The sequence below is a fragment of the Trypanosoma cruzi genome, genomic scaffold (genome assembly GCF_000209065.1).
Source record: "Trypanosoma cruzi strain CL Brener 1047053517173 genomic scaffold, whole genome shotgun sequence".
Taxonomy (NCBI): Eukaryota; Euglenozoa; class Kinetoplastea; order Trypanosomatida; family Trypanosomatidae; genus Trypanosoma; species Trypanosoma cruzi.
Genome location: NW_001849538.1, coordinates 42388 through 65328, shown reverse-complemented (window position 1 = coordinate 65328; position 22941 = coordinate 42388). Strand labels below are relative to the sequence as shown.

Below are 22941 nucleotides of genomic sequence, written 5' to 3'. Positions count from 1 at the left end.
AAGAAAGACGGCACATCCCATTCTTCATAACAGAACTCCCCCCCCCCCTCCCCCCCACTAAGTCAGTTAATACGTACAGAGACACACACATGCACATGCACGAGCACACGCTCTAAATCAGGCGCCCGGACACCAGTAAAATATTCAAATCAAAGCGAAGCAAAAAAAACAAAAAAAAAAAAGACATACGCCAAAATAAAATCAAAACCTAAAGCCACACAGAATATATATATACATTTTGTTTTTTTCCCCGTTGGTTATGCCCAATCCTTTGTTGCTGATATAAAATAGAGCCATAGTTCCTCAAGACACACACACCAGCCCCGTGGATGTCGCCGTCCGTCTTTTCGCAAAACGCAATACTGGAGTACCGCCGCTCAAAATGCTGCAATCACCAATCATTTTTATAAGTCGGCGGCAAATCTGCCGGTACTTTCCAGAGTCCGTGTCGTTGAGGTCGTGGCAACGACCTGGACCCACCAATTAGGTGCCAGCCATAGAAAAAACAACCAACAAAAAAACCGCCGGAAAAATGGAACAGGAGGAAGATGAATCTTTGTAAGCAACTCACATAGCAAAATGCGCCAGTTCTCTTAATTATCAAATAGCGTAAAGTAATACCCTTTGCCCTCTGCGGCTGTACGCAACGCACTTACAGCTGTTTTTTTTTTTTTTTTGTGTGTGTTGGTATGACAACGGAAAACGTTTGGTACGACGTCACTTTGCCGAGTGTTGCAATGAGGCCCGAGAAAAACATCGCCCAACCAATTTTCCACCCCGCACACGAGAACGTCTTCCCAATACTACACAAGAGGATGCCCCTTCTCCCAAATGCCTTTGGGGGTGAGGGGATCTACTAGGGAAGGCTCATGTGCACTTCATCCACCACCACCAGGTTCCATCCAATGCTAACCAGTGCCAACAATGTCAACTTCCTCCCGCCTCCATGTCCGTACAGACACATTTTTGCGGAGTATCCATTGGTGTACATGGGTGCTTTGGCAATAACTCCTCCCCTCCCCTTTAATAATAATAATAATAATAAATAAATGCTTATCACTTAAATTCCATGTATTTGGCGTAATTCTTCTCACCGATAATCTGTGGAGGATACCCCACAACTCCGCCTACCACTCCAGTGTCTTGGAGGTGGGCGCCGTAGTAGGACTCAAGTACAATAACGTCATCTTTTTTTTTTTTTTTTGAGTAGCGCCCAAAAACACTTCCGTCAGTCCTCGCACAGTTGCGTTGGCCACAAAACAGACTATTGACCGTCAATTTTTGGCCAACAAAAAAAACGCCGTGGGTGTGTGCGTTGGTTCTCCAACACAAGCCCTCAATCCGTTGATTGTCTTGCCTTCTGATGTTTGGTGGGCTTTTTTGCGCTCTATTCGATTCTGGGCTGGAGTTCCTGCAGGAGAAACGACGGTGGTGGAAAGAACTACCGCAATTTAACAAGCGTTTTGTTCATTGGAAACTCGCACCATTCTCATCCCACACGATACATGATGGCGCCATTGCGAGACGCGTTGCGGAACCGTCAACACTCAGTTCACGGGGAAAAAAAAACATATAAATATATATTTCTCACCTTCTTTTATTTATTTATTTTTCCTCTGCCAACGTTGCGTTCAGCAGCGCTTGTAAAAATGACGGGGGGGGGGGGGGGGAAGAAGCTTCGGGGAATGGCCGGCACACGATGTTCACTGAGTAGCAGGAACTGTCCTAAAAAAATTCCGCAGCAGCAGTCAGAGCGACCATAGAAGGCACACATAATCGCATATACATATATATATGCGTTTGTTTGCCCTATTTCGACCATAAATCGTCATCTCAATCGCGCTCGGCACGCACCCCTCTCCCTCCCCCCACCCCGCCCGCCAGAAACACACAGAGAAAGACAAACGTGTAAGGCCGCTTACCCGTTCAAGTTGCATTTGTTTCCACCGAGGCTGCAAGAGCCTCACAAATAACCAGAAAAATTTTAAAACAACACCAGTTTTCCTCAAGGAAAATATCCCCTTCTTTTTTCCGCCGTCTAGAATGGAATCCGAACCGGAAAGTTGCTCAGCTCCGACACCCGCACCATTGGCATCTGTAGTCCCCCGTCACAGAGGGCTTCTCCCTTCTTTGCACTCTGCGCTACTGTGGCACTGCGCATCAGCACCGCTTGTCCGACATGTTCCGCGCGATACGGCGGGTGAAGGGCGGCCAACAACGTGACAGCGCGTGTTGAGGGATTGTTTCCAGGTGGCTGTAGCTTAAATGGCAACTCCTGTGCGGAAGCGTCAGCCGCCCCTTTGCTCCGCTTCCAAAGAACAAACCTTCGAGCCGGACGGTGTGCTTTGCACGAGAGATAAGTTGTCCCGTCGCCGTTTTTTTCCTCGCGGAGTACAGGCGGTGGCGAAAGAGCTTGCGGCACCCTCTCCAACTCAACCACCTGCTGCTGCTGCTGCTGTGGCTGCTGCTCTTTCTCTCTTTCGAAGTGGTGCAAAAGGAACGTTGTGGCACGCTGGACCAACGGCATAGGGGCAACGCCTTCGTCCACCCAGCGCACACGCTTGACGGTGCGACATGTCCCCGTAAGACTCGAGGGACATGCTTCATCTTCTGCATCGTTGCTGCTAGCGCGTGGCCCTCTGTTCTCGGATGGAGATGATGATAACAATGATGAGGCATCTTGTAACAATTCCGTGGAGTCGTCATTGCGGTCGTCGACACTCTGCAGTTCCGCAGGGGCGGGGGATTCCTCAGGGAAGAAGTCACCTTCTACGAAGTGTGCCGTGTGTACCTCCTCGTTTGCTGTTAGTTCAGCAAGGCTGGTCGGCACAAGATCTTGGAAGCCGTCCTCATCCAACTCCTCATCCTCATCTTGAGAGAAGCGAGGGGCGATCCCACGTGAATCTGAGCAAACACCAGGTGGACACCGTTGCTCATGCACCATGTATGCCTGCCAACTCGCACAGCGTCCTTACTGTCGTTTGCTGCCGTCTCCGCCGATCCTTCTCCTCCCTTTCCTACTCAACCATTCATTCGTCACAAAGCCAAAACACGCACAGAAGTCAAAAAAAAAAAGAGGAGAAAGAAGAAGGGAGACAAACTCAACTACACAAACACACAAAACATCCACATTTATTATCACTCTTCTAAAGGTCCACACATACACAAATATCAGCAACATTCGTCCCCTTTGCACGGATTGCAATGCCTTATCACGGTAAGAAAACCACTTCTAGAGGGTACGCGGAAAGACACTCATTGGCACTTTGCAGGAGGCGAACGATACGCTTACCACTTGCCTCAAATGCCTTCTTGCCGACCGCACGGCAAACGATACTCGAAATGTTAGCCATCAGAAAGTTTGTCCACAAATTTTTCCTGTTCACCACGTCCACATTCTCCGCACAAGGACTCCAGTCAACAGCTGAAATAAAGTTTGCGTGACGCTTCGTTAGTTGTTTTTCAATGCTCCACAAACGCCACAGTAGCGGTTTGTAGAACATGCAAAATGTCTGTCGCCCTTTGGGCTTCGCTAGTGGATTGTTCCCCAGCGATGCATTTTCCCTCCTGAACGCCAAGCCGTGGTCCAAATGGACAATGGTTGGAAAAACATTCACACTCCTGTTGTTATTGCCTTTACTGCAAGTTGCACTATCCCCTGAACAACCCCATTGTTGACATCCAATAAAAACGAAAGAGTTCTTGTTGGGTGAACGGTCATCGTTGCCAAGGATGTAGTCAAACATTACTTGCTCGGACAGAGCAGCGAGAGAAGCATGGGGTACAACTACTTCTTTATAGAGCGGGTTGAACCATCGGTGCCACCCGGGTATTTTTTTCCTGCCGTATGGCACTCGTAGCGGGCTGCTGAGTAGCGGGATAACGTTTGGGATTTTGATTTGGAAGCTGCACCACGCTTCCAAACCCCCGCGGCGCGTGTACACTTCACCTCCGCTTCCGCGTTCTGCATGTGTTTTGAGGAAAAGAAAAACGTCATTCTGCACCCACTTTTCGTACGTCTTGGTTTCCGCTCCACGAACAAAGAAATTGGGCATGTGTATGTAACGTTGCGATCGCTGATTCAGAGCCACTTGTAAGATTGTCAGTGGAATCGGAAAAAGAAATGTTGGCGGCACCCGTCGCATGCCGAGTTTGCGATCCACCGCAAATGCAGCTACCTCCGCAAAGGGATCTTTGTTAAACTGCCATTGTGGGACCTTCACAATGAAGGCCATTCTCGCGAGACATTTCGGGGGCCATTTCACTTCTAGACAAAAACATAATTTTGACCTAAATTTGATGGTCCGCTGATCGAGATATGGCACAAGGATGTCTAACTGCACCCACACATACAGATTACTGAAATCCACAGGTTTGCCTTTTTTCGTATTGAAATTCATGTTTTTTCTGCGGTCCCATGAAAAGTAGCGCTTTGCGGCGCGGGGAAGGGGAATGAATATTTGCCACCCAGCGGGCGGCCCTGTCACATTCGACTCCGGTTGCTTGCGGTGTGATGCAACTGCCGCCGTCAGAAGTAGCTTCGCCAGATGAATACACGCTGCATCATATTCGTCGTTAAAAGGAGGAGTGGAAACGAGGTCACAGACGTGCGTCAGAATAATTTCCTCTTGCGTCTGCTTCCTTGGATTTTCACAGGGACCTGGATTAACGGTGTCGCGAATGACATCGTCATAAGACCACCACGAGGATAAGTTGGGGGATTCTTTTCCCCCCAAGAGACTTGCCACACGACGACGGCGCACTTTCTCGGCCAGTGTGTAATTTATTCCTCCCGCCGCAGCCCACTTGTCGCTACACTTCAAAAGCACTTCTTGAAAAAAATGTAGACGCACCGCCTCGTCGGATATTGCTTCCTGCGGCACCATCGTGGACGGCGACGCCTCCTCCACATCGTTTTCGGTTATTTTCTCCGTTGTGGAGTTTATATACGGTGGAGGTCTCTTGGGAAAAAGCCCCTTCTCCACCGCATAGTGCGGCGGCAGCGCAACGTCCATCACTGTGTAGGTGCTGTTCAAGATGAACAACAGGAGGCAAAAGGAGGCAAATGTCACGATGATTTCGCGCCTCCGCACATTCAGCCTCTGACAAGAACGCATCTTCCCACCCCGCAGGAGGGAGAAGAAGGGAATTCAGTCACTTCCTCTAGTTGTCAAAATAAATAAAGAGAGGAAAAAAAAAAAGAAAAAAACGGCTAGAAACACAGACAGGAAAAGATTCCCCCAACCTCCCTAGCCACGTTCCAGCATTCATGGCTATTAGTTGAATGTGTTGCGGTAAATAATTCAAAAGGGTGTCGCAAGTTACTTTTGTAATAATTGTGTTACATGTGGTCTGCCTTCCATTTATGAACTCGTCAAGCGAGCAACTTCTCAATTTCAAAACCACCCCATTCCCCCCCCCCCCCTCTCCAAAAAAAAAAAAAAAAAAGAAAATCTAGGGCCTTTTGTTTTCATTCCCTTGTCTCCCCGTCAACTTCCGCCGCCGCCGCTGCTGTTGCTGTGGAGAGAGAAGTTTCCACCACGACATCTTTTGCCTTCATTTCCCCCTCCTCTTCTACCTCTACACTGTACCCGAGGTGCTCCAATTGTCTGTCAAGCAGCAGAAACACAACGCTAATGCAAAGCATACACAATGCCATGAAACGAAACATCCCACGTGCACCCAAGTACTGATAGAGTGAGCCACCGACAATGTTACCAACGAGTGGTCCCACGCCAAACGCGGTAGCACTAAGAAATCCAATGGAGGAGTGAGAAAGTGATTTTGGAAAAGCTCGCCGCACAAAGTGCATGCCAGACAACCACATAAAGCCAAAAGTCAATCCATGCAATGGCTCTAGGCATAGCACAAACCAAGGATTGTACAAGAAAGAGTATCCAGTTACTCGGACTGCCCATGCAAATATTGACATACATAGTAGTTGCCGATCCGTGAAATACTCATGGACGTGCTTGGAGGACCGAAACAGTGGTATCTCAACAACAACTGTCATAATAACTGATAAACCAAGCAGTATCGTTGGAGCATCAATAGAATAGAGAAAAATAAACAAAAATGTGTTGATAATAGCATACCCCATGCCCATAAAACAAAGAGCGGTAAGAAAAACCAATAACCGCCTGTGTGACAAAACGTGACGTAGGACATCAACAAATTTCCTTTGGAAACGTTCCGTCTCATCATGTGGGACAATGGTGAAGCCAATGTACATTGCGGTAGCCATACCCAGACAATATATGACGGCAAGCCCCCACCAATCACTCCGACTGATAAGTGCGGAAATCGTTAGAGCACCAAACGCCCAGCCATATGCCCCGTAGGAACGCATCTTTCCCCATTCTGTTTTTCTATCCGGAGGTAGAATAGACATGGTCCGTTGGTCCATAAATGGTCCCACAGGCACACGGAAAGCAAAGTGTAGCATCATGAGACCAGCAATAAGAAAATGTGAAGTTGAGGGTATGACAAACAACAAAAGCAACGCAGAAACTGTTGAAGCGCACAGATGAATTGACATTGCACATTGATATCGGTCTGCCAGATACGACAAGGGGGAAAGCAAAATGATGACGCTAAATGGCATAAAAGCAATAAGTACCCCAACAGCCAAAGGCGTAAAACCCCTGTGCTCAAGCAAAAGACCATAGTACGGAGAAGCCGAAAGCCCAGCATATATGGCGAAGTAACCGACCTTGGCTCGGGCGCAGCTAGCCGAGATGGACGCCTCCAATGGATTTTCTTCGGCGGAGGGAGGAGGAGGAGGAGCCAAAGCAGGTTCAACACTGGCGGAATCTTCCACAACATTTCTCACATCTTCTGCATGGGGCGTGTCATGAATTTCATCCGCATCCACAGGCTTTCCACTTCTGTCTGGCTCCAGCATAATGGACTCACAGTAAATAAATATGTATGCGCCAGTAGGAACCAGTTACTCGAGGGGTGACGATGATGTCTCCTACGGCTATTGGCGTTCCTCTCTCTTGAACCCCTTTTACCGTGACGTGAAGACGCACACAGTCAAAAGAAAATATGTAATGTATATATATATATATGTAATAAATATAATGTGCCTTCACGCACAATAAATGGGATTGTGACTAAAAAAAAAGAAAAGAAATGAAAACTCACAGCACCAATACATCGGCTGACACCCCCCATCCCACGGAGATATACGCATCAAAAAAAAAAAAAAAACAACAACAACACAAACACAGGCAACAATAAATGAATAATACAGCGGTTCTCCACTCCTGTAGTCATTTACTTAAAGTGACTCTTCATAAAGTGTCGAAACGCCGCGGAACGCTGGGCGCTGTTGTGCACCGCCTCCCACCTCGCCTTTTTACTATCTTTTGCCCCGTCTGCCGCGGTCACAATATTCTGCTCACGCCACTCACGCCTCCGGAACAAAACATCGTGATTATAAGAAGAGACACCCCCAACAGTAGTACTTTTACCGTTGTTGTTGTTGTTGCTGCTACCGGCTCTTGTCGCCTGCACGGGAGGAGCGGCAGCAGCGGAACCACCACAAGTTTTTTCCTCCTTCGTCCGTTGCTTTTCCTGCTGCAGCTGCTCAATACGCCTTCGTTCCCGCTCCAGCTCCACCATTTCTTCGTCTTCACTGGATTCCTCCTCTTCGCCTTCAGAAACAGAGTCTACGGGATGTGCTCTTCCCGCCTCACCATCGTCTGTCTCCACGGGCTCGCGGCGATTGTTGTCCGTGGTATTACCGTCAGCATCATCCGTTGCGGGAAATGTTTTCTTGCCGACATCCTCTTCCCTGCCAACAGCTATGGGGGACGCGGGAGCCACCGCAGGGGCACGGCGACGCTTTATGCCCACTTGTGCGGGCAGACTCTCCTTGTGCACTACTAACCGGCTCATTTCAACGCAGCTGACGTGCCTTTCAAGTGTTGCCTCTCTCCCTTCTCCAGGCCTCGCGAAGACACACAAAAAAAAACCAAGTAAAAAGAACATGCACACATGCACAAAAAAAAAAACGGGGAGGAAACTATCCACGGTAATTACACACGATAAAAGAACAACAGGAGCCGTAAGTGACAGAATACCAAATGTATAAAAGGGAGATGCGCACAATGAATAGACCAAACGGGATTTATAGCGCAATAGAAACCCAAAGAATATTCTATAACTTACTCTTCCCCAATAGAATGGCAAGAAGAAAGGGGAAAAAAAAAAAGAAATGATGTGTTTTTCTTCGTGTGCTCTTGACTGCCACATATAAATATGTATAAATTCAATGCCCGCTAGTGAGTCCAACGATATGGCACTTCATTATCCGTAAACGTCACGCTGTAAAAAAGAAAAAAAAAAAAATAAAAATAAAAGGTGGATTTGCTGAAAGCGTTTCAAGACTCAGGCTTCGCGGTGAACTGCGGGGATCATGCATTTAGGGAGGGGAGGGAGAAAGGCATACAGCTGCCGGGCACTTTCACCAGACAAACACAATGCCACACCATTTCCCTTTTTTTTTTTTTCACAGGCTTCCAAAACAACAACCACCCACCCACCCCACACACATAAAACAAACCTGCAATAAAACCAAAAAAACATATTTCTGTAGAGGGTTCATCTGCATCGCTGGTCCCTTTGGGCCAGCAGCTCGCCACTCGCTCAGGAATTTTTTCTCTGTTTGTCCATATTTTACTCTGCTCTCCGTTCACGGGGTGGCGGGCCGCCAAAACGAAGATCCCGTCTCTTAAGAAGCTCCTCTAGTGAGTCCTCATTTAGCCTCGCGTCTGCCATTCCCGGCACAAACGCCTCGAGAAGCGTCGTGTACAAGCGCACAGTCATATGAAAGGCATCAAAAAGGGCAAGCACTATTTCAAATAGAACCTTCCGGTATAAAGAGAGGGCATATTCACGCAGCCGTCCTCCCAGAGAGGCGTTGCGCTTCGAGTGAAAAATTAACGCCGCCGCCGCCTGCTCCCGTCGTTGGCGATCAGCACCAACGTCAAATACCGACTTTGATGGGGCTGCAGCAACTTTTTTCTTCGTTGCTGTGGCGTCGACAGTACGATCAATCTGTTCAAGGTAGTACTGGGCACTCTCATAGCTGTTGATGGGCCCAAGCCCCGCTACAGCTCGACGCACAAACATATTTATACGGTTAATTGGGGCACCGTAGAGGCGGTTCAGCCCGCGAAGGATGTCAATACTGCGCCCCACCAGTGGGAGTTCGGGTGGTATCAATTCTTGGTTCGCCAGCAGCGTCTGGGCACGCTCACGAGCCTTCACCTGCATCTGGAACAATTCCATCTTCGTTACCTCTCCATGGTTGCCACGTCGCAGTGATTCGTATGGCTTCTGCATTTGGATCGAGGCAAACACATCGGCATCGGTGATACCCCACGTTGTGATTATTTTCATTATGGTTTCTGTGTCCCGCAATACAATGGACTTGAAGATCAGGGCGTACTCCACACGGAACCTCTCCGTCTCCGGGCAGCACAAACCAAAGTCCAACAACACAACCTGCGGGTTCTTGCATTTTTTCACCTGTCGCTGACTTCCATCACGCTGCTCGCTAAGCGGCGGACGGCGTACCAAAACATTGGCTGCATGCGGGTCACAGTGCACAAAGCTGTATTTAAATAACATGTCCCCAAATACGTCAAACACAGTTCGGAGAACGGTGACGGCATCAAACTGCTGGCGCACGGTTTCCACATCGATAAGTTTCACGGCATCGATCCATTCCAAAACCAACAAGCGCGGGGTGACAAGTTCCTTGTGCAACTTCGGGACATACACATTTGGGTTTCCAGCGAGATGGCACCGCATTTGCTCCACGTTGTTTGCTTCAGCAGAGAAGTCGGTTTCACGACGGATACCATCAATAATACTCTTCTTTGCCCAACCCACCGGCATGTTGAAGAGAACTCCAATCATCCAGGTGACAAATCGGTAGGTCTCAAGGTCCCAAAAGACCTGGTAGCGAATTTTCGGCTTTTGTACCTTGACAGCAACTTCCATTGGCTCATCTTGCGGGGTCGCGGGTCGCAACTTGGCTCGATGCACTTGTGCTATCGACGCAGAGGCGACAGGAACGGGATCAAAGTAAGAAAACAACTCCTCCACTTTTTTCCCGGTTTCCTCCTTAATGATTCGACTAATTTCGTCAAAAGGCACAGATGGGGCTTGATCCAGAAGCACCTTTAAGACATCCGTGTACTCGCGTGGGAGAATATGATTCAGCGCGTTAAATCCCTGTCCAATTTTAATGTAAAGACCCTCGTTCTTCAAACAGACGTCTAAAATCATTTGGGCTGCCGTACGATGCAGACTGGAATACTCTTCGGAAGTCTTAGGGGTTGTTGTCTTGTACAAGTAAGAGATTTGCACTGTCGTCTTTATCGTCCGCAGAGAACGAGTAAAGGAGTTGGCTGTCCAGTGGTCGGCACAAACGTAGCTGGCAGCCATCACACCAGCCCCAAAGAGAAATCGACGCCCCCACTTGCCTGCGCGTGAAGGTTTGGCGGGTGCAGACCGGCGCAGCAGATGATACATCGGCCCAAACAAATGGCTTGCGTACCAAGATGCATGCATTTATTTATAAAAGAAGAAAAAAGGAACACACACACAGAAAAATAAATAAATAAATAAGGGAACACATCTCCAGTGACACAATTTCTATACGAAACAGTGATAACAACACATGAGAGAACAACAACGACGACCAGAGGTTGTTAATAATAATAAAAATAATAATAATAATAAAAACAACAAAAACAAAACAAAACAGCTGCCACGCGCCAATAAAGATTGGTGACAAGAAAGGAAAAAACAACAACTAGGCCTCTCCATCATGGTGTATTCGTTGTACATCGTCCTCCTCCCGCACGATCGGTGCCGAAGGAGAGATAATGGGCAGCGCGCACAGTCGTGGGCTTAATAAAAACACTGGAATGCAGTTCCCCACCCCCCATTGGGTCCTCTCCCTCCCCTCAACCAATCACTTTGTTTTTTTACTGGTAAAACCTATCGGCTCCATTCACGGCATCAACCATGACCAGGCCAGTTCCCGCACACAACACCTCCGCGCTCCTTAAACGGCTCCCCTGAGGGTACAGTGACTCACACATCGCTACCGCGCCGATTGCCATGACACGCGGCAGCCGCCCTGCGTCAAGCACCTCCCCCTCCCTCCCCGGTCTTGAGAGACTCCATTAAAGAGAAAATTAACCCTGCCGGGGATTAATGTCGCACGACAGTCACATGAATTCAAGTGTGAAGCCATGAAGAAGGCCGAATTTCGGGTGTGACCCCCCAAAATTATGCACCAACTGGTAGCCCCCCATACACGCCCCGCTCGCGCTTTCATCACCGACGTGATAATTTGCATCTCTGAGAGACGTTCGTAAAGCCGCCTTGCTTTACGGAATAAAAAAATTTCAATCATGATAATGAACAACAACAACAGAAACTGACATTCTTGACAAAATGGGAGGAAGAAAAAAGCACCCATCCCTGAAATAAATGTAAAAAGACACTTCCTAATCAGTAATTATCCCATTCACACACATCGTATAACCCCATCCTAAACTCAATTGACTGCATACGACAGAAGACGGGCAGAAATGCCTGTAATTATCGCTTCTCCAGAGGAGGTACCTTTTCCCACACGGCTTGATACGGCAAATGCAGTAAAGGGCTAAAAATCAACAACAACAACAAGCCAATCGCCAACTGCGCAGTGCTCACGAACTATCCGAAGTAATTAAGAAGGGGATTAATGACTGGTACTCCAATGCCCCCATCCATATGCACCGTAGAAACGCAACACACTGCACACTTCGCACCGGTCCTTAAAGGACTCTGGTGGAACGGAGTCAAAAACAAAAGAAAATGCAGGGTGAAGTACATTGCGACGATCCATGAAAGCCTTTTCCGCGCTGGTCACAAATGATACTTGGATGACATCGGTACAAATCCACCTCCATACAATAAAAAGGTGGGGAAATGATAAGATAACAAGTAAACAACATGAACAAAAGAAACCCAAAATACATCTAAACCAAATCTCCTTTTCCACAAGAAACACCCTCCGAAATGACTCGTTTGTCGCACAAAGAAAGTAAATAGCCAGTTATTTCCACCTCTACGACATTGACTGAGAAATACTGCAAAGGTGAAAAAAAAGGGAAATAGGATCATTGGGCGACCCATCCACCATCCACGGTGATTGTGGTGCCGCGAATCATGTCTGCCCCTGGACTTGCGAGAAACACCGCAGCGTCTCCAACCTGCTCAACAGTCACAAATGCTTTTGCTGGTTGTTTTTCACAAAGAAATGCCTGAGTTGCGGCCTCCATGTCACCGCCGTATTTTGCTTCAGCAACCGCTTTGATTTGTTCCTCCACCAAAGGTGTATAGACGTACCCGGGACATATCGCGTTGCAAGTAATTCCTGTCGTGGCAGTTTCCAGGGCCACAACTTTGGTGAACCCAATGAGACCGTGCTTGGCAGCACAGTAAGCAGATTTATTCATCGAACCCACCAACCCTTGAACCGAGGCAATGTTAATAATGCGGCCCCACCCGCGCTGACGCATGCCCGGCAGACACAGCTGCGTCGCATGAAAAGCGGATGTGAGATTCAGAGCGATGATTTCGTCCCACTTGTCGGAAGGAAATGTTTCCACTGGGGAGACGTGCTGAATACCGGCGTTATTGACCAGAATTTCCACGGCGCCCAGCTCCTTCTCCGTAAACTTTATCAGCGCTTCGACCTGTGCACGATCTTTCATGTTGGCAGCAAAGCAGCGAACGCGCGTGCCGTAGGCGGCCACTTTTTCGACAATCGCTGAATCCTCTGGACTCTGGCGCCTGCCATTAATAACAACATCCGCTCCAGCCATCGCCAGCCGCATCGCAATGCCGAGACCGATACCCTTTCTTGACCCTGTGACAACTGCCACCCTCCCTGACAAAACTCTTTTTTGTCCTGACATTGCCTTCGCTTAAAGGAATTTCCCCCTGAAAGGAAAAAATAAATAAATAAAATAAAATAAAAAAAACCGCCACCAGCCGCCAAAGAGGCCCCCAAAACAGCAACAGCAACAACAAATAAGAACAACTTGTTGCATAATCTACTCAAGGGTATGGACTTCACAAGGAGGTTAAGAAGAAAAAAAAATATATATATATATATATAGAGAGAGAGATACTTGGAGATATCTTCTTAGTTATTTTTCAGTCAGCAACCCCTCTCGCCGGCGCCGCTTACTCCTTCCCTCGACTCAATGACACGAATAACTTTCTCTGGATCAACACCGCGACGCAGCAGCTCTCGCACTAGCTTCATGGACCGTTGGACAGACTCCATTACGGTGGGCTGGTTTCGCTGTAGCGGTGAGCCCACCAAATACGCGATAGATGCCAAGCACTCCAACTGACAATGCTCGTTTGACCCGAGCAAAAACGGCTTCCGCTGAGGCCGGGCCGCCACAATATCGCTGTTACCCTCCCTATTGGCAGCGGATGTCGCGTGGCCAGCGTTGAAGGCTGCACTGACATTCCCTGGCCAAGTCGCCTCACCGTATCGCGGACCGCCTCCATGAGTCTCATCCTCGGCCCAGCTAGATACGGAATTGCCACCCAGCAAACTCATCTTTTTATCCTCCTGCCAAAACAAACCCTCAAAAGAAACAACAACAACAAAAAAGGGATAAAGAGAGTGCGTAAAGAAACGGCCAGCTTCCCATCACACACACACAGAAAAAAGGAAACATCGACCAATGGAGAAGTTATACCTACAAACATGAATCCCCGGCGGCCAGGTGGAGACAAACGCAGCGCCATGAAGCGGTTCCAGAAACAACACCGTCCACGGTTACTGCTGGGAGGCATACCCGGAAACACGCATGGCTCAGATAGACACATACACACACAAAAAAAAAAAAATGATCCGACGACCCGCAGACCATTGGTGTAGATTCGTTAGGCGCCAAAAAATATGAGACTCCCCGTACTCACCGCCACTGTTGAGGGTAAGGCCAAACAACAATTTGGACACACAGAGAATATTTGGAAGTTTAGATAGAAAAGTACTCGTGAGTGCGTGTGTGCATCAAATGTTCATCACGCAATATGCAATAAGAAGAAGAAGAAAAAAAAAGGGTCTTACCGATGCAAGGACAGTATGACCAACGGTTCATGAAGCCAAGTGAAGGCACATGTTATTGCTTTATACGGTTTATTAGCTTGCATCCCAGTACATTAACGCAAAGTTCCCAACCACAAACTGCAAAAAAGACGATACTCCAACCTCTACACAACCCAACCATTAAAGCAGCAACAGGGCCACGTACGCCCCATTCACAGTCAAGCCAAATCGTGGAGTTACCCCACATGCGACTGCCTGCGCCCCGCTTATCGCCCCCCGAGAGTCTTAGCTTTTCCCTCGTGACTGTTGACTCGCCTGATCCGCCTCACTCATTCTCCCTTCCCAACTACGCCCATACAAAAAAAAATAAAATAAAATAAAATAAATAAAATAAAAAAGAAAAAAAATGGAAGAAGACACGGAAGACCCCTTCAACAGAAAAAAACACGCAAAATGTGAACCGTAGGCGGGGAGGAGCACAAGTCAATAGCCGCAAAAAAAACAAAAACAAAAACAAATCGACAACAACTAATAATAACAATAACAATAATAGGGATCACCGTTGGCTTTTTACAAACGGGACATCGCCACATCCAATTAAAAAACACACACACACACAAAACAACAACAAATAACAACCAGGGCCATCAGCGATACACAGACACACACACAGGTACAAGGAAGTAAACAGTTATTTTATTAAAACGAAGTCTAGGCGACCAAGCATGACTAAAAAAAAAAAAAAAAAGAAAAATGGACAGATTAAACCTCAAAAAAAAAAAAAAAAAAAAAAAAAAACAAAAACAAACAACAACAACTGCAATGGAAATCCTATCCATTCTACACGCTCCAATTATAACGCTTTTGTATATTTCTACTCTTCGTTTTTCTTCTTCTTATCTTCGTCATGCATAACAGATTTGGTACTGTCTACGCTGTGGGACACATTGGGCCCGTCCTCTTCCTTTTCCCGCCAAACCGTCGATCCAGCCGAGTTACTGCGGGTGTAATGGGCGCGGCCATATACCCTTGTTGAGGGAAGTCGACGCAGATATATTCGATCGGACCCGTCAGGGCCGTTTGGCGACACCTCGCAGATAATATGTCCCCCTTTCTGAGGCCGGCTTAAAGGATTTTCGCCAGCTGAGAACTTCTTTCCAGACTGCGGAGAGTTTCGACGATTTGGCCGTCCATTGCGGCCTCCACCCGCCTCCCCAATACTTGCTTCATTTCTTCCCAACTCTCCTGAATTATCTCGGCTATCGTCTTTGTTGCTCAATGTTGTCACCACCTCAAAGAACTCTGACTGGCCGCAAAGAATATCGTTCTGCGCGTCGATCAATGCATTGCCTTCAGCACATTGTTGGTGAATGTACTGCTGTGGCAGCTCGACGGGAATCGCCTCGGGATAGAAAGGCTCCATTCTTGTGCTTCGTACCCGTTCTAATCTCATTTTTCTCCGGAGAGATGAGCAGATAAAATATGTAACCACCACAAGAAATAGGACAACAACTGTCACAATAGAAAATACAAATGTACTTAGCATCGCAATACGTCTCCTTCTGGCGAGAACAAAGCCGGCTATTTCTATATAAATAAGTAAGTAAATAAATAAATATATTTATGTGTATGTATTTATATATAATACGGAATTACAGTAATCTTTTTCCCCCTTTCCCCTTCCACCTTAAATGTCTATTTCAGTTATGTGCACCGACGCTGCTGCCATCATTTGAAAAGGAAGAGTGCGTGTGTGGAGAATACATATACACACACAAAAAAGGAAAGAGACAGAAGAGAAACAAAGAAAAAAAAAAGAAAGGAAAAAGTAAATTATGTAAGGAGGACCATCGGATGCGCCATCAAAGCCAAATTACAATCAACACAGTTGTATTATTTTTTTTACTGGGTTGCTGATGTTGTTGTTTATATCAGCGACTGAGTGACACAAGCCGTAATGTCTCCCCCTCCCCCATCCTTTTGTGGTGCGATCCCCAACTCACTGTAGTAGAGGCAGCAGGCAAATAGAAAAACAACAACAACAACAACAAGGCACTGCCGCCCAAAAAGAAAATTTTCCCCGTTCCTGTCGGCGCTGCGCATTGTTATTACAGAGACGGGATATTTGCCACATGAAAATGAATTTACCCACTTAAATGCCTCTTTCCCTTCTCACTTCTGCTAGGGCGCACAGAGACACACACGGCCCAATGTCATCTACTCATCACCGTCGCCTCCCGCAAGGTGAGTTCCTTCATCAAGTCCTCCGCATTCGTTGCACGGATCTCCTTTCCCACTTGCTTCAACCCATTAAAGGTCTGAATGGTGGGTGTGCCGGTAACAAGCTGATACTCCACAAGTGACCGTGTGTCGATGTCTTTTGTGTCCACGCTATACCACACGATGCGGCGCTTTTCGGCCTTACACTGCTCTGACGCCTGCTTGTACATCTCCGCAAACGACAAGCATGGAATACAAGCATGTTTCCAGAATTTAATTACCATGAGGTCATCCTTGTGTTCCCGCAGCTTTTGCAAGAACTCGTCCTCACTCTTAATTACCGGCAGCTTTGTTGCCTCAAGAAACCCGCTTTCCTCAAACTCTTGAATCCACTTGGGGAAGTTCTCCTGCATGAAACGCTCATAGTCGTTACCGCTAAGGTTCTCAGGCAGCTTGCGGTCACCAAAGATACGTCGGATGATGTTGTGCGACATCTAGGGAATAAAGAAAAAAAAAAAACAAATAAAAACGTGGCAAATATAAAAATTAAAAAGAGAAAGAAACAAACAAACAAAAAACAACGGATAGTGGCAGAGCCCACGTGATAACAGCGCAAAGAAACAAACAGGACCAAATGCATAATAAAAAAAAGTTCTCCACGAAAGAAAGAAAAAAGAGATAAATAAACAATTGCACGATGCCGCACTGACGGTCAATAAAATAACTGGCAAGGAAAGGAAAAAAAAAAAAGAAAATGTCATGGCGTCCGGTACAGGAAGGGGAAGGGGGAGGCGTCTCAACGACGCAAGGCTGGTCGCAAGCTCGGCAAAACTGCAAGAAGGAATTTATCGAGCAAAATACCCCATCGCCCTTCCCCTTCCTCTTTTGACATTCCGTTTCACTCTGCCAGACCCTTTGGCCAGTGGCCGTAGTACCGCACGTGTCGAATCTTCCACCAAAGTTCGCTGTGAAAGTGGGGGTCTGTGAAGTCAGTCTCACGTATTTCAGCTCGCGAGGAGGACAGACGCGACTGTCCAGGTGACATCATCGTTACCGTCATATCAAGACCCTCGTGCTCTGGGTGACGATCTGAAAAGCGTTTGAGCCTTAGCCACGGGTCTTGCAAAACCTGCTCTTCATCCGTCTTGCCGTAGACATTGACGTCCCAGAAGGGCTTGTTGTTCTTGATGCTATGAAAGCCGCGAATTGTCAGCCACAAGACAAATAGAAACGGCATTCCATAAGCACCAATGGAATGATTTAAAAATTTCTCAGGGCTTTCCTTCCAATGCGCAAAGAGAAGCCGATGCCATTGACGCCGGTCTTTGCGTGTAAACTTCCTCTTCGCCTCCACGCGATTGATGTAATATACAGCGTCATGAAAGCTTGGCGGATCGTTGGACGCCGTAGGCATCAAGTCAGCGGGGATGACAACACCGCCATACTCGTCTATTTCATTCAGGGTGTAGGTTTCAAAATTGGTGACATTTTTCAGGTGATCCAGTCCTGGTGCACGCCAGCGAATGACTTCACCGCCCTCAAGAACGCGTTGCAAATAAAATTTGTTGTCACGCGTGCGGATCAGTGATAGATCCGTCTCCGTACTGTTACGTAAGGGACGACCGTACTTGTCAATATACACTAGCGTCGTAACGGCAGGACGCGGTGCAATCACCGTACGGATGCCGCGAGACTGCAGCAAAGAGACGCCAAAAACCGAAGTTGTTGCCGTATTGTGCGACAACCGCAAAGTAAGGCGTCGAGAGGTAACACCCTCACGACGCATACGAGATGCCATCAGCATTATCGTCTAGTGGAAAAGAACGGCTGCAGTGCGTATAAGTAGTGATGACTGTAAGGGGGGAAAGGCAGAAACACCAGGTGTGTGTGTGTGTGGGGTGTCTTCTGCCACGAGAGACCAATCGACCTTGAGGGAGGGGGGAGAAAAATATAAAACAACAAAAGTAAGAGAAATAAAAGAAGCAAAAACACAGGGCATGACAATAACAGATGCAAAAATAAATAAATAAATAATATATTTTTTTGTTTTCAATCTATTTATTCAATAAAATTCTAATACAAGCTGCCGATTTGCCATTTGCTCTACAGAATGTTCGAAGCATATCTAAGAGGATCGGGCAATTCCCCTCCCAAAAAAAAACAAAAAGATCTAAAAACCTCATTACACAAAATATTCAGTGCCCATTAAATTCATTTAGTCGCTGTTTCTATTTTGAGACCCCCACCCGTCCACTGGTGGTGCTCTCGTGGGGGGAACAATGGGTTGTACAGGACGTTGACCCCTCGCCGTTCGGGAGAGGGCTCGATTGGAGGGTGAGAGCGGTGGCCCAGGCTGCCTCCGCGTCCCACGTTGTGAGGACGGTAATTCAAGTGGTTTCTGTTGGGGTGCTTCCCTTGGACCAGTTGGCTCTCCGCAGGCGATTGTTCCCTTTGCAGCGCCAATTTGTTTCCGCTGCCGCAATGTGCCATCAAGAGCACTGACAGCAGCTGGAATGTTCTCCTTGCACAAAGATGGCCCTTCTCCCAGTGAGCATGAGGGGCCATCTTGCAAATTGGTTCCAAGGGGCACCAAAATCTTTTTCGCACCGCGTATCTGCTCTCGATTCGGCGAAGGCGAGCAAGATGAGGCTAAAAATGAACACTGTGCAGCTGGTCGGCAACGCTCGTCATCGCTTTTATTTATCTCCTCGTCATGCCGGGCATGGTACACCTCCGATCCAGTGTCTGCAGAGGGTATATTTCCTTTCATGTGAGTGGAGTTCCACACTTCCAGCGTCGTTTCCAAGGATGATCGCTTCATGCTCCCTCTCGAGCCTCTGAATAACGCGTCACCGCCAGTTTCTTCTAACCGATTTTCGTTGCCTCGAGTGAGCCGTTGGTGAAGCTTCATAACTTCAATCGGAACGTTCCTGCCTCTCGCTGACCCAATACAACCTGGACGAGAAACGGCGGGAACCATCATAGACGAATGTTTCGGGCGTGGTGGGGGTGAGGATTGATGTGGATGCTCGTCGTTCGGAATGCCATTTTTAACGTCCATGCGCTCGCATCGCGGTTTCAGTCGGTGAGCCGCCGTGCCAGCCCCTACCGTGGCCGATGATGGTCCCCCAACACTGCCCGCAAATTGCTCAAGCCGCCCAAGAGCGTCAACATTCCGCATTCTGCGACGCTCAAACGGGGACACAAAAGTCGGCTGCATCACTTCTGCAGCCACTTCGACACCACTCCCAGATGCCTTATCGTGCAGACTCGTCTTGATTCTAGCAGATGTAAAAAAGCTTCCTGAAGCGGAGCTGCGCCGTGGCGCTGGATCTCTGGCATGCTCCTCCAAAGCTAAACGCATGACGGTTGTTGCGGGTCGTTCTTTGTCGATGCAGGGGCGTCTCTCAACTTGAGACAAATAAGATGCAAAACCATCAACCTTCGAAGCTACACGAGAGCCCTGCACTGGCAGCAACCGCGCCAAGGGATGTAATGCCTCTTGGCACCCCCGCAATATGTGGTCCTCGATACGCAGGTGGAGGGAGTTGCTGAGGCGCAGTAACAACACTGCAATGAAAATGTTCCAACCGATGGTTTTTTGCCCTAAAGATGGCCGCATGATGTGATAATCGTAATCCGTTGATATCGCCACGTCGAGTTCCCCCAATTCCACTTCCTTATTTCCAGCGTCCTCGGTGACACCACCGGCACAGTCTCGGAGCCGTTCTTCCGCAGAAATCATCTCTTCCCACACTTCTTCTCTAAAGCGTTCAGAATCCATGCGTTTGAGGCATTCACGCTGCGTGATCTCATCCTCTGCCAAAAAAAAGCGACTCATAACGTCGGTAGTTGCAACCAACGAAATGACGGCGCGGTAACCACTCTCGCTGAGCCGCCGCGCCGGTGGGCCGCCGTTTCCACCTCCGCTTGGGATGTAGGAGTACGACTGAAAGAGTGACCAGAGGTACTGCTTAAAAGCATTAATATCATTGGAAGTCATGTATTCGCTTCCGCGTGAGTTCAAAATTTTCTTCTCTACAGCTCCAATTCTTCCTGTGCCTCTTCAACTAAATTTTCAAAAGATTCTCGTGTACCGCTTCACCACACAGGGTAGATACGCACACGGAATAATAATAATAATAATGAAAAAGTCCTGGAAAAAGATGTAGCGCCAATAGGAAAGAAAAAAAAAAAAGAATGGAAGCACATTGATCACCGGGAGCCTCTCAAAACAACAACAAAAAGGAAAAGGATCCATCCCCACCCCATTAAGAGATAAAATTGCTCTGGCTAATGCTGGTTTCTTCTTTGATCCCTACGAACGGTGCAAATTTAACACATTACATACCTTCGTTGCAGGAGAAAATAATGTGCAATAAGCATAACATATTCCTGTTGCTTTAATTAGCGCAGTCGGCCCCTTGAAGAAAAACAACAACAACAAAGAGGTTCTCCAAGAGCACAAAAAATATGTATATATTTATTTATTTATGGAAAAGACAGAAAAAAAAAAAAGAAGAAAAGGCCTCTGCTGCCTTTTTCTCCAATTTCTTCAGGGTATTTGATGTGTCTGCCACCTCGCCCCGCGGCTTTTGTTCCTCGACAGCATACCACCGACGTTTGCTTTGAGAAACTTCAAAGGTAGCACCGCCGCCCGCATTGAGACACCAAGTTTGTCCATCTCTGACCACTGCACCGGGATGGGGTTTAGCCCCGCGGCGGCGATGCTGTCCATGGACCGCTCGTATCCTTTTTGTACCAACACGTCTGTCGTGAAATCAACACCGTAAAAAGACAGAAAATGACATCCAGGCTCGAGGTACACAACATTCATCTCGGCTTGAGGTTGCTTCTGCTGGTACTGATCCACTGCCAATAGGCCATGCTCATCTTTCCAGGTTAAGAGAACGTTGTTTCCGGCGAAACCAAAGTAGTCACCAAGCGGTGGTGCGTCTCCTTCTTGCTCCAGTGTAAAGACATCAAAGGAGAACTGGTCCTCCTTAACCTCAAACAACTGCCTCAGCGTTGAGTGAGCCACTGCATTTGTGCGAGGGCCATGCCCAACTGCAATGCCGGTTGGCAAGCATACAATATCACCGCTGTGACAACGACAGCTTTCCGTATCCTGTAGGTACGAAGCAAGTGTAGATGGGCCACCGGCACCCCGCACATATCGCATCGACTCCATAAACTCTGTTGCGCGATGCTCCATGCCTGTTAGAGGCATTCCTAAAAAAGTAGCACCAATAGAGGCCATTTGATCTGCTACACGTAACGCCTCCACAGAGGGTCTCTCGGACATCAAATGAACCTTATCAACTAAGGATGAGTGCTGCAGGGTCTTGTAGAAATCCCGAAATTGATGGATAAGCATGTCGCGATTGATGACAATCCCATTGGGTCCGGCACTAGGAACTGATCGATAATGGGGCGAACGAACAAAGGCATGCAATGCCTTGTTCCCAGAAGTGCGTCGCAGCATGATGGATTTTATCCCCTTTCTAATAGAAACAAAGCCTTACTGCTTCTTCCCCTCCCCTTTTTTTTTTATGTTGTTCTGTTCCTTATACCGTAAACCGCCGCCCTTCTCTTGTTGTTGGACTTTGATTAATTCCTCTCTCAACTTTGCTCTCCAGTAACGGGTAGCCAAACTGCAGATGAATGGCCACAGTACAGGCTTCGGTCGCGGGGAAGTTAACACGGACGACACAATTGGCAGGAAAAGTGCAAAAGGAAGGAGAAAAAAAAAACGGTAAAAAGCCAAATAGAACACATTATATATATATATATATATTCTTTTCATTCTCAGGGCCACTAACCGGGAATTCACACTTCTTCACAAGAAGAACGGACAATTCATGTGTTCTTCATTTACTCTTTCGGAGGTGGGTTTCCGCAGTACCGCCTCGCAATGTAACGATGAACATCTACATACTTCCAGTATGTCCCACGCCACGATTCCGATGCGATGTTCTCGGACAAAGGTGCAGGCTGCCACAAATACCTATTCTTCGGAGGATACATGGACGGACTTGCGCGGTGTTCATCGCTGTGTCGTACCCTAAGTGAGCTTACTGCCTCAGACACTGCACCGCAAGAGGGCTTTGCAGAGATGTGTTGTATTTGTTTGTTATACCACAAAACAGATGGCACAACGGGGATGCATGTGGGCAAAACTTCGAGAGTCGGCGCTGAGGTCGCAACGACTGGAACCACCAGAGGTTGTGTGAATTGTGACTTCAAAACTGGCGCCGCAGTTGTTGTTGCCAGCGTAGGGCCTTGCGTTTGTTGTGCAACAAAAGCAGCCGTGGGCAAAGATACCGAAGACTTTTTTTGCGGTATTGGAACAGAGGCTGGCAATTGAGACGGATAGCTACTACCTGCCGTAACACGCGTGGTTCCCGTCGGAACCGGAAATTTTTCCACAGGTGGCGGTTGTGTTGGTGGTGGAACCGCCGCAGTCAACATCTTGAATGCCCTATTTTTTTTCTAAGAGGTTCCCGTACCGCAAACCCAAACACCCTTCTCGTCAACCCCAAGTAAAAAAAAACAAAACAAAACCAAGAAGT

At 47.7% G+C, this 22941-nt stretch overlaps 13 protein-coding genes and 2 pseudogenes across 13 annotated transcripts, besides 31 other annotated features; all 15 read right to left on the bottom strand.

Annotated features, from left to right (window-relative positions):
- Nucleotides 1-4880: a sequence feature (heterozygous, non-Esmeraldo-like haplotype).
- Nucleotides 146-226: a sequence feature (A-rich).
- Tc00.1047053507049.5 lies at nt 258-1553 on the bottom strand (annotated as a pseudogene).
- Nucleotides 1025-1045: a microsatellite.
- On the bottom strand, nt 2039-2944 carry Tc00.1047053507049.10 (hypothetical protein, conserved; the record flags this gene model as incomplete). Its single annotated transcript, XM_811323.1, has 1 exon — nt 2039-2944. The coding sequence occupies one exon, from the start codon at nt 2942-2944 to the stop codon at nt 2039-2041; it is 906 nt and encodes a 301-aa protein (XP_816416.1).
- Nucleotides 2441-2469: a microsatellite.
- Nucleotides 3213-5117, bottom strand: Tc00.1047053507049.20 (uncharacterized protein; the record flags this gene model as incomplete). The annotated part of the gene is made up of 1 exon (XM_811324.1): nt 3213-5117. The coding sequence occupies one exon, from the start codon at nt 5115-5117 to the stop codon at nt 3213-3215; it is 1905 nt and encodes a 634-aa protein (XP_816417.1).
- Nucleotides 4881-5240: a sequence feature (areas merged during assembly that could not be assigned to a particular haplotype. This can correspond to areas where the two haplotypes were merged or to regions with more than two copies in the genome that were merged during assembly.).
- Nucleotides 5173-5209: a sequence feature (A-rich).
- Nucleotides 5241-5299: a sequence feature (heterozygous, Esmeraldo-like haplotype).
- Nucleotides 5300-5670: a sequence feature (areas merged during assembly that could not be assigned to a particular haplotype. This can correspond to areas where the two haplotypes were merged or to regions with more than two copies in the genome that were merged during assembly.).
- Nucleotides 5431-5453: a microsatellite.
- Tc00.1047053507049.30 (hypothetical protein, conserved) lies at nt 5471-6904 on the bottom strand (the record flags this gene model as incomplete). The annotated part of the gene is made up of 1 exon (XM_811325.1): nt 5471-6904. One exon carries the CDS (start codon nt 6902-6904, stop codon nt 5471-5473), a length of 1434 nt encoding a protein of 477 aa, XP_816418.1.
- Nucleotides 5671-10300: a sequence feature (heterozygous, non-Esmeraldo-like haplotype).
- Nucleotides 7059-7087: a sequence feature (AT_rich).
- Tc00.1047053507049.41 (hypothetical protein, conserved) lies at nt 7282-7905 on the bottom strand (the record flags this gene model as incomplete). Its single annotated transcript, XM_811342.1, has 1 exon — nt 7282-7905. One exon carries the CDS (start codon nt 7903-7905, stop codon nt 7282-7284), a length of 624 nt encoding a protein of 207 aa, XP_816435.1.
- Nucleotides 8339-8369: a microsatellite.
- Nucleotides 8686-10590, bottom strand: Tc00.1047053507049.50 (ABC transporter, putative; the record flags this gene model as incomplete). Its single annotated transcript, XM_811326.1, has 1 exon — nt 8686-10590. The coding sequence occupies one exon, from the start codon at nt 10588-10590 to the stop codon at nt 8686-8688; it is 1905 nt and encodes a 634-aa protein (XP_816419.1).
- Nucleotides 10301-10504: a sequence feature (areas merged during assembly that could not be assigned to a particular haplotype. This can correspond to areas where the two haplotypes were merged or to regions with more than two copies in the genome that were merged during assembly.).
- Nucleotides 10505-20062: a sequence feature (heterozygous, non-Esmeraldo-like haplotype).
- Nucleotides 10732-10770: a microsatellite.
- On the bottom strand, nt 12195-12995 carry Tc00.1047053507049.60 (NAD(P)-dependent oxidoreductase, putative; the record flags this gene model as incomplete). The annotated part of the gene is made up of 1 exon (XM_811327.1): nt 12195-12995. The coding sequence occupies one exon, from the start codon at nt 12993-12995 to the stop codon at nt 12195-12197; it is 801 nt and encodes a 266-aa protein (XP_816420.1).
- Nucleotides 13029-13061: a sequence feature (AT_rich).
- Nucleotides 13172-13198: a sequence feature (AT_rich).
- On the bottom strand, nt 13241-13654 carry Tc00.1047053507049.63 (hypothetical protein, conserved; the record flags this gene model as incomplete). Its single annotated transcript, XM_811338.1, has 1 exon — nt 13241-13654. One exon carries the CDS (start codon nt 13652-13654, stop codon nt 13241-13243), a length of 414 nt encoding a protein of 137 aa, XP_816431.1.
- Nucleotides 13776-14444, bottom strand: Tc00.1047053507049.65 (annotated as a pseudogene).
- Nucleotides 14508-14555: a microsatellite.
- Nucleotides 14647-14667: a microsatellite.
- Nucleotides 14881-14957: a microsatellite.
- Nucleotides 15024-15695, bottom strand: Tc00.1047053507049.66 (uncharacterized protein; the record flags this gene model as incomplete). The annotated part of the gene is made up of 1 exon (XM_811339.1): nt 15024-15695. The coding sequence occupies one exon, from the start codon at nt 15693-15695 to the stop codon at nt 15024-15026; it is 672 nt and encodes a 223-aa protein (XP_816432.1).
- Nucleotides 15741-15767: a microsatellite.
- Nucleotides 15926-15982: a sequence feature (A-rich).
- Nucleotides 16181-16200: a microsatellite.
- On the bottom strand, nt 16363-16863 carry Tc00.1047053507049.70 (hypothetical protein, conserved; the record flags this gene model as incomplete). Its single annotated transcript, XM_811328.1, has 1 exon — nt 16363-16863. The coding sequence occupies one exon, from the start codon at nt 16861-16863 to the stop codon at nt 16363-16365; it is 501 nt and encodes a 166-aa protein (XP_816421.1).
- Nucleotides 16870-16950: a sequence feature (A-rich).
- On the bottom strand, nt 17268-18173 carry Tc00.1047053507049.80 (hypothetical protein, conserved; the record flags this gene model as incomplete). Its single annotated transcript, XM_811329.1, has 1 exon — nt 17268-18173. One exon carries the CDS (start codon nt 18171-18173, stop codon nt 17268-17270), a length of 906 nt encoding a protein of 301 aa, XP_816422.1.
- Nucleotides 18384-18414: a sequence feature (AT_rich).
- Nucleotides 18585-20372, bottom strand: Tc00.1047053507049.90 (hypothetical protein, conserved; the record flags this gene model as incomplete). Its single annotated transcript, XM_811330.1, has 1 exon — nt 18585-20372. The coding sequence occupies one exon, from the start codon at nt 20370-20372 to the stop codon at nt 18585-18587; it is 1788 nt and encodes a 595-aa protein (XP_816423.1).
- Nucleotides 20063-20293: a sequence feature (areas merged during assembly that could not be assigned to a particular haplotype. This can correspond to areas where the two haplotypes were merged or to regions with more than two copies in the genome that were merged during assembly.).
- Nucleotides 20294-20390: a sequence feature (heterozygous, Esmeraldo-like haplotype).
- Nucleotides 20391-20858: a sequence feature (areas merged during assembly that could not be assigned to a particular haplotype. This can correspond to areas where the two haplotypes were merged or to regions with more than two copies in the genome that were merged during assembly.).
- Nucleotides 20836-20864: a sequence feature (AT_rich).
- Nucleotides 20859-22941: part of a sequence feature (heterozygous, non-Esmeraldo-like haplotype) that runs on past the window's edge.
- Tc00.1047053507049.100 (hypothetical protein, conserved) lies at nt 20925-21854 on the bottom strand (the record flags this gene model as incomplete). The annotated part of the gene is made up of 1 exon (XM_811331.1): nt 20925-21854. The coding sequence occupies one exon, from the start codon at nt 21852-21854 to the stop codon at nt 20925-20927; it is 930 nt and encodes a 309-aa protein (XP_816424.1).
- Nucleotides 22146-22167: a sequence feature (AT_rich).
- On the bottom strand, nt 22244-22840 carry Tc00.1047053507049.110 (hypothetical protein, conserved; the record flags this gene model as incomplete). Its single annotated transcript, XM_811332.1, has 1 exon — nt 22244-22840. One exon carries the CDS (start codon nt 22838-22840, stop codon nt 22244-22246), a length of 597 nt encoding a protein of 198 aa, XP_816425.1.